Genomic DNA, 9,499 nt, shown 5'->3' with positions numbered 1-9,499 from the left:
ATAAGTGTTACTTTATATAAAAAACATTAAAAGCATTCATATGGACAAATATGCATGTTTACATTAATATGCCTATCTTTTTTCATACCTTTTGTCTTGTGATTAAATAGCTGCTACCTCATCTCCGCTCACATTCCCTTGCTGGTATTCCAGTCTGCTATAAACTTTTCCCATTAACTCGAGAAATGTGATATTCAGGGTCTAATTATCATGGAACTCATTAACTGACCATTTGGGTGTCTTTTGCCTCTCACTCCTCATCTCTCACTTTCAAGTACACACTCCTTTATGACCTCTTGCATTGTCTATGTTTAATCCTCTCTCTCTCTCTCTCTCTCTCTCTCTCTCTCTCTCTCTCTCTCTCTCTCTCTCTCTCTCTCAGAGATATTAATTAAATAAAAACTATGATTATAAATTCAAGAAAGCTGACCTAAAAATACTACATGAAATTTTGATATTCAGCAGAATTGAACAAGTATTTTGTTTTTAACTTCAACATACATTGAATTTAATTTGAATAGCTTTTTTTTTTTTTTTAGTGATGTTCCATTTGACGTCTCTGATATTAAAAGAGTTTAGAAATCATTACTCCTATACAATATTATTAAAGCACAATTGATATAATTTAAACTGTTCGATAGAATTAAATTTTGAATTTAATGGAATCGAATATTTTTTCATAATTGTATTTTTACTGTTTTCATAGATTAACCAGAATAATACCGTGCTTAATATTGGAATAGAGTAGGATATTTTAGTTGTAAAGAAAACATGTTCGTTACCAAGCCAAGACAAGTAAGTCAAATAATCTTGATGAAGATAGAGTACATTTCAATCTTCTTCTGATAATAATTTTGTATTTCAGATGTTATTGAACTATACGAGATATTTACTTTGATACTTTCGGCACTTTTGAATTGTGTTGTAACAAAATATTACTTTCTTTTATTTATCTATTTTTTTTTTTGTCTCTCCCTCTCTCAAGATTATATGACCCTTGTGGTCAGATATTGTGTGCTTGCAGTCCATAGTATATGGCGGAAGGAAAAAATAAGGAAAAATGAAACTTATTTAAGTGTATAAGTTGAAGACATAGGGAAACTTTAGGTATATTGTTTATAGCCATTCTAAGTTTCCAACTTCAGTAGATTGTGACAAAATGGTAAGGATCTAGACGGAAAGTTGGCCTAGACATAACCGACTTTATTCTAATGAAATAACAGGTTCATATACAAACGGTTGAGGGTAATAATGGCATAAAGCTTTAACAATGTGAAACATACAATGGCAGGCTTAAAAAGCTGTTTCAATTATCAGTGTGTAAGAGAGAGAGAGAGAGAGAGAGAGAGAGAGAGAGAGAGAGCATGACAGTGTATGAGCATAAATGAAATACACCTGCATTACATGCCCCGCCCATAAAGAAGACAGACATGTGACATAGGCCCCCTGCCCTAAAGAGGGGAAATGTTGGCTGATCATCTTGCAGGAGATACGTGGGTTTATACGATCAATGGACACCCTGTCTTCTTTGCCATAAATATTAATTAAGAAAGCCTTTAGCTTGTGATGGATAAAAAGGAAAGGGCCCGTGTAAGGGAGTGTCAGTGGTGGCTTGCAAGTATCAGTGCGCACGAAGACGTGTTGTGGGGTTTAAATCTTTCAGTATGCATTGCTTTTTGGGGCTTGTAAATCTGGCAGCAGGGAGTAAACTCCTCCGCAACGTGACGTAGTTGCTGGAGATTGTCGGAGGTGGTTGCATACAGACAAAAATTCAGCAGGGATGACCAACTTGTTCCCATACAATATTTCAGATACTGAGACTTCCAGAGCGTCCTTAGGAGTGGTCCCTAATCAAAGGAGGACCCAGGTAAGCAGTGTAAACTAGTTAGAGTCATTACTGCGGGATATGAGAGCTACTTTGAGGGTGATTAAATTGTTCAACCGTTCTTTTGTCTGTAGGGTTATAGGCGGTTGTCTGATGTAGGGTGACCCCCAGGAGATTCACTAGTGATGTCCACAACTGAGAGGGGAGAGTGGTATTCTTGTCAGAAGTAATGTGCTCGGGGATACCAAATGTCGCTATCCACTCTGACAGTAAGGTGGATGTCCATGAAGCGGATGTTACAGTTTGCGTGGTGAGGGCTTCAGGCCAACGAGTGGGGTGATCAATGACGGTAAGTAGATAACCGTGTTCTTGTGATGTCGGTAATGGGCATACTACGTCGATGTGAATGTGGGCAAAACGACACTGAAATTGAGGAAAGGTGCCTATTCTTGAATCCATTTGTTGATGTACTTTTGAGGTTTGGCGTGAAGTACAGGTGCAGACCCAATTCTTAGTATCCTGAGTAATGCCGCGCGAAAAAAAACTTTGTCTTCAGTAGCTGTGCAGTAGATCGGCATGAGGGATGTTAGAGGCCATGGATTAAGTCAAACAACCGTTATTGCATGGGGTCAGGTTTGCACGGCTGTGTCCTACCAGCTATGACGTCACATATTAGGTTGGCGTTGAAGTCTTCAAGCTCGACGTTTTCCCAACGGAGGGATGTGCAGTATGTCCTGCAGGCTTGGTACTCTGGATCTTTTTGTTGGGCTTCTGCCAAGGTATTGTAACCCAATCCCAGGTGAATGGCGACCAATGTGTTTCTTGACACAACATCTGCAACATTATTCTTTTTCCGGGGACGTGTTGAAGGGTGCAGTTGCATTCGACGTTGACGGGCAATCCAGTCATCAGACTATTGAGGGAAATCATCCACCAGGGATATGTGCTCTGTGCAAGTGACCAACGACATATCTCTAAGAAATGGCAAAAGTGACGGGCAGCCTGCAATTGTTGGTCGAAGGTAGAGTAGCCGGATTCTGCCTTTTGACAGTTTTCTACTGAATAAGGCCAATGAGTGGAGCGAGCTATTGACCACCTGCTCAAGTACTGCTCTAATAGCAACATCACTAGCATTGATGGAGAGAAGGCGAGGGACATGTGGCACACCCTCTCACCCAGGTATGACTATTATTATTATTATTATTATTATTATTATTATTATTATTATTATTATTATTATTATTACTTGATAAGCTACAACCCTAGTTGGAAAAGCAGGATGCTATAAGCCCAAGGGCTCCAACAAGGAAAATAGCCTGGTGAGGAAAGAAATAAAAAGAAAAGATATATTGTAAGAACAGTAACATTAAAATAAATATTTCCTATATAAACTATAAAGAATTTAACAACATAAGAGGGAGAGAAATAAGATAGAACAGTGTGCACGAGTGTACCCTCAAGCAAGAGAAATCTACCCCAAGACAGTGAAAGACTATGGTATAGAGACTTTGGCACTATCCAAGACTAGAGAACTATGATTTGATTTTGAAGAGCTGCTTACCATAGCTAAAGAGTCTCCTCTACCTTTAGCAAGAGAAAAGTAGCCCCTGAACAATTACGGTGCAGTAGTTAACTCCGTTGAGAGAAGAAGATTTGTTTGGTAACCTGTGTTGTCAGGTAAATGAGGACAGAGAAGAATATGTAAAGAATAGGCCAGACTATTCGGTGTATGTATAGGCAAAGGGAAAATTAACCATAACGACAGAGAAGGATACAATGTAATACTGTCTGGCCAGTCGAAGGACCCCATTACTCTCCAGCGATAGTATCTCAACGGGGGCCTGGTGCCCTGGCTAACCTACTACCTTTCTCCTACCAGAGGAACTGAGAGATCCAAGCGTGACAAGAAAGATATATGTATATATATATATATATATATATATATATATATATATATATATATATATATATATATATATATATACATTATATATATATATATATATATATATATATATATATATACATTATATATATATATATATATATATATATATATATATATATATATATATATATATATATATATATATGTGTGTGTGTGTGTGTGTATGTGTGTGTGTATTTAGCCAGATACTTGCTTTCGTAATTCTGTGGTTAGAAAAGGTAAAAATGTGCCTTCCTAAAAGACATAAAAATGCAGATACTGTTTATCCACGATGCACCTGAGAAATTGAATTTACTGACGCAGCACTGCAGAGAAACAAGGATTTGTCTATCTCAAGGAAATTTGGTATTCTGCACGAGTGTTAGCAACCGGTCTGGGATTCCCAAAGGATCACTGGATACACCGCTCGTAGGAATTTTGCAATTCTCTTTTCCTTTCCATTTACAGCAAATGTTTTTTCCTTTGAAGCCTTTGCTGCGTTCACTCTGGATCCTCTGTTCGTGAGGCTAAACGTCTACTGGTAATTTGGGACATGAATTATTTATGATATAGATTGAGTCCGTACATATTTACTTGTCCGTTAAATTTGTTACCAGTCAATCCTGTGCTTGCAGCCACACACACACACACACACACACACACACACACACCCAAATCCACCCACCCACCCACCCACCCACACACACACACAGACACACACACACATATATATAGATATATATGTATATATATTTATGTATATATATAAATATATATATATACGTATATATAAATATATATATATATAAATACGTATATATGTATATATATATATATATATATATATATATATATATATATATATATATATATATATATATATACATATATTTATATATATGCATATATATATAAATATATATATGTGTATATATATACATATATATATGTATGTATATATACATATATTTATATATATATATATATATATATATATATATATATATGTGTGTGTATGTATATGTATTTATATATAGAAAGAGAGAGAGAGAGAGAGAGAGAGAGAGAGAGAGAGAGAAATAAATATGTATATATATATATATATATATATATATATATATATATATATATATATATATATATATATATATATATATAACGGATTTTGAGTGAAGCGAAAAATCTATTTTTGGGTGAGATGGCCATGTCGTCCTGATGGAAGTTCCTATAGGGTAGCTTCCTAGGGTATATTACAACTACGGCGATATTCCCAGAGAATTTACCTTAAGGTACCAGAATTCTAACTCCTGGAGCGAGTATCCCTCGTGAAAGGGATATCGCGACATATCAGAGGACGTATTCTAGACACGTCACATGGCAATCTACATCTTGGACAGAGATTTCGTCTCGTAGGAGGTGATTGACGAGATACGAATTCGGGAAAGAAAAAGGGGAGCCGCTCCCAAGGCTTCCCTATCCCCCGATTCGTATGCGTGCCTGGCGCCAATCCTGGCGCCATCTGTATTCCTTGTAGCGTACACGAGGTGCTACAGATACTGTATGTAGGGAGGGGTCCTACAGCCCTTTCTTAGAAAGGCAAGGGCGGGTCCATCAGGACGACATGGCCATCTCACCCAAAAATAGATTTTTCGCTTCGCTCAAAATCGGTTTTTTGGGCTCAAGCCATGTCGTCCTGATGGAAGTGTACCAGAGCATTACTGTATCTGTGGATTCTCAGAACGTGCCGTACTCCCCGGAGGTAATTTTTTCCCGGTCGACTAGACCTAGAGACCTAAGATGTTACCGTTATACATCTTTTCAACTAACTATAAACTATGTTAGAGCTTCCTGCCCCCTACAGGGAAGAGTCCTACTAGACTCTGGAAAAGTCTCGAAGAGTACATATATCTATGTATGAATACCAGGCAAGCTAATATAGTGGTCTCGCCCTATATTAAGTAAAGCATAGTTTGTAAAGGACCACTGCGTCAATATGAAATATCGACCAGTTTTCCGCACAATACTTGTATTGGACAAAGGTTTTATATCCGCATAGGAGGAAAACCAATGCAACATAGCTTGCATAAAGGAACAATTCTATTAGAATTATCCCAGATAAGGTACATAGAATGAATGCTCAATTATACCAATAAATTGACACAGGTGAAGGAGACGCAAGGTACTCAAGAACCAGATTATTGACAGGCAATAAATAGACAGGTTAACCACATATATATATATATATATATATATATATATATATATATATATATATATATATATATATATATATATATATAAGAAGAGGATAACCTAAAACTTTGAGCATAAGTATGATAGTAAACAGAGCTTGTTTGTCTGAAAGAAAAAACATTAGATGCCACTTTTAAGATACCGAGGTATCAAAGTCATAAAAGCCTGTATTACAAATCAATGACATTAGCGTTAGAAACGCTCGGCACACATGTCTGCACTTATGCTAGGTTCACCTTCGGAAATGGAACAGTCTGGATGGGCAACACAGTGCCCTCACTTAGTTTGTAGTACAGTATGTAACTACACACTCACCCTGGAATTAATCGTCCCAATTAAGACCACTGTTCCTCGCAGAGTTAAACAGTAGGGTTAACACCGCGACCCACTGCTACCACAGATCTCTTTTAGTTCCTCTACTTGCTTCGCATAGTGGCGAAAGAACACTCTGGAAGACTTCCAGCCAGTGTATGAACGGAGATGTTCAAAATCCATACAATTAAAGAAATTTAAGAATGAGGCAACTTTCCTCGGATCGTGACCTGCGGGTGTATTGTCAGGATCCGCTCTGCGAATAAAATATGTGATTTTCGCTCTGAGTTGATTCAGAGATAAATTTGAGCCTGATGTTTCTCCCCTGAATAGTTGACCACCCTTGAAGTCTGAAGTTCTATGAAGATAGACCTTTAGGCATTCTACTGGACATAGAGATGCATCTTCTTTCAGAGGGCAGATTCTCCAGGGACCCCACCTGTTGGTTGGTAACTCATTCTTGGCGAGAAACGTAGGATCCGGAAACAGGTTCAGTTCTTCCCCATCCAGGAACTGAACACGACCTGCCTCTCTCGAGAGGCTACAATCTCACTAACCCTGGCCCCGGACGCGAGTGCAAAATAGGAAAATAACTTTTTGTGTCAAATCCTTTAACGCACACTCTTCATTGCTCAACAGAGAAGCGAAATGAAGAACTTGTCTAAAGACCATGAAATGGGCTTTGGAGGTGCTGAAGGTCTGAGCCTAGCACAGGCTTTCGGGACTTTATTAAAGATCTCGTTACCTAGGTCGACCTGGAAGGCATATAGAATGGGTCTTGTCAAAGCAGACTTACACACTGAAATCGTGTTCGCTGCCAACCCTTGACCATGGAGGTGGGGAAAAAAGATAAGCAGAAGTCTGTCAAGATCTCCTGCGGAATCTTCGCCTTGACAAAAGGCCACCCATTTTCTCCAAGATGACTCATATTGCCTTCTAGTAGATTTGCACTTATATTCCTCAAGGAAGTCTATACTGGCTTTCGAAATCCCGAAACGCTTTCTCACCGCTAGGGAGAGAAAATCATAAACTGCAGGGTCCGGGTTTTCTGTAATGAAGCGCAGACAGTTGACTTCTGGACTCGCCGGGTCAGAACTGGATCTGGTAGTGGTACAAACTTCAGCTACAGTTCCAATGCCAGGAGGAACCACACGCTGTTCGGCCACTTGTGGGCCACTATTGCCGCTACCCTTTGAAGGATCTCAGTTTGTTGAGGACCCTCAACAGAAGGTTGTGAGGAGGGAACAGATAAATCTTGGACCATCTGTTCCAGTCGAGGGACATCGCGTCCACTGCTTCCGCTAAGGGGTCCTCGTACGGGGCACGTACAGGGGCAACTTCTTGTTGTCTTTCGTCGCAAAGAGGTCTATCTGCAGTTCTGGGACTGATTCAGAATGAAGGAGAATGATCCTGCGTCTAAGGACCATTCCGACTCTATCGGTGTGAACCTGGATAGAGCGTCCGCTGTCACATTGCGGACTCCTTGAAGGTGAACTGCCGACAGGTACCACTTCTTCTTTTCCGCCAATCGGAAGACGGCCAACATCACCTGGTTGAGAGGTGGTGACCTCGATCCTTGTCGATTCAAGTATCTCACAACTACCTCGCTGTCTATCACCACTTTATGTGGAACGAATGATGCGGGGAGACTTTCTTTAAGGTAAGGAGCACTGCCCTAACTTCTAGAAAGTTTTATGAGAAAGGTCTTGAATAGCCTGGACCAAGTCCCCTGGACTTTTTCCGATGAGAGTGACCTCCCCATCCCTCCTTCGAGGCGTCTGAGTGAATCGTCACCGACGGGGGAGGTGGCTGAAGAAGAACCTGACTTCTTTAGATGTCTGGCTTGGGACCAAGGCCTGAGAAGAGTACTTAGCCGAAGCGGCTGGTCTTCTCAGATCTCTTCACGCGTTTGATGCATAACTTCTCCAAACTCCGATTGCATCCTTTAGCTGTGCTCTTAGCACTGGGTCTGTCACCGAAGCAAACTGGAGAGAGCGCAGTACTCTCTCCTGCTCGTGTCTTGATATCCTTTCGGAATCTTGAAGTCTCTTGACAGAACCCGCTTTCTCCTTCCTTTTCTTCGCCGGGGTGGAGAAACGGTGTGACAAAAGGTCCCAGTGGATCTTAGCCACTGGAACTTTTGAGATGGAGAAAGTCGAGACTTTTTCTGTTGATCTTGAAGCCTAGGTACTCTAGGAAATGGATCACTTGACTGGAAGCTTGCAAGCATTCTGTCTCGGATGCTGCCCACACCAACCAGTCGTCCAGGTAGGCTACTACCTGAATTCCCTTTAGGCGAAATTGTTTGAGAGCTACGCTCGCAAGCTTCGTAAAAATCCTTGGGGCTATGTTTAGCCCGAATGGCATGGCTCCGAAGGCGTATAGTCTTCGTTGTAGCCTGAACCCTAGGTAGGGGGAGAGTCGACGGCTAATTGGAATGTGCCAGTAGGCGTCTGACAAGTCTATAGAGACGGAATATGCCCTCTTGGGCAGTAAGGTCCTTATGTGTTGCAGTGTTAGCATTTTGATTTTGCAATTCACTATGAACTTGTTAAGTGGCGACAAGTCCAGAATGACTCTGAGCTTTTCCGAGTCTTTCTTGGGAACACAAAACAGCCTCCCTTAGAAATTGATGGGCTTCACCCTTTTTCTCCAACAGTTCTTGAACGTACTCCTCCATAACGGGGGTGGAGTGTTGGAAAAACCGAAGGTACGGGGGTGGAGTGCTGTACCAGCTCCCGCCCAGTCCATTCTTGAGTAGGCTGTGGGCCCAGGGATCGAAGGTCCACCGATCCCGAAATTTCAGAAGTCTCCCTCCTACCGGTATCACCTCACTTGGACTGCCGTCCTGAGGTCTTGCCTTCCTGACCACGACCACCCCTGAATCCCCTTCCCCTTGAGGGGCGTCTAGACGAGCCTCTGGCTGCTCCTCTAGGCTTTGCTCGAAAGGAAGTAGACTGCCCTTCGAACGCTGGGGTGAATGCCGTGGACTGTGTCGACACGGCCTGGGGTACCCACTGAAAGGTGGTCGGGGTTTGTGCCACGATCTGGGGCACTGGGGGCAATGGCAATTGCAGTTGCTGTTGCTGTCTAAGAGGCTTGGCTGGCCGAGACGGTAGCCTAGTCCTCATAGTCTTCCTCTTTGGTTGAGGACCCTCATCCGGGGAAGACTTTCTTTTGAT

General features: G+C 41.1%; 1 protein-coding gene across 1 annotated transcript; it reads right to left on the bottom strand.

Annotated features, from left to right (window-relative positions):
• Positions 1 to 1,894: 1,894 nt before the first annotated feature.
• LOC137644569 (uncharacterized) lies at positions 1,895 to 2,284 on the bottom strand. The gene has a single exon (XM_068377529.1). It carries the CDS (start codon positions 2,282 to 2,284, stop codon positions 1,895 to 1,897), a length of 390 nt encoding a protein of 129 aa, XP_068233630.1.
• Between the last annotated feature and the right edge of the window lie 7,215 nt (positions 2,285 to 9,499).

This window comes from Palaemon carinicauda, chromosome 7 (genome assembly GCF_036898095.1).
Source record: "Palaemon carinicauda isolate YSFRI2023 chromosome 7, ASM3689809v2, whole genome shotgun sequence".
Classification (NCBI taxonomy): Eukaryota; Metazoa; Arthropoda; class Malacostraca; order Decapoda; family Palaemonidae; genus Palaemon; species Palaemon carinicauda.
Note: the sequence above shows the minus strand (reverse complement) of the source record. Positions and strands in the feature narration are given on the sequence as shown.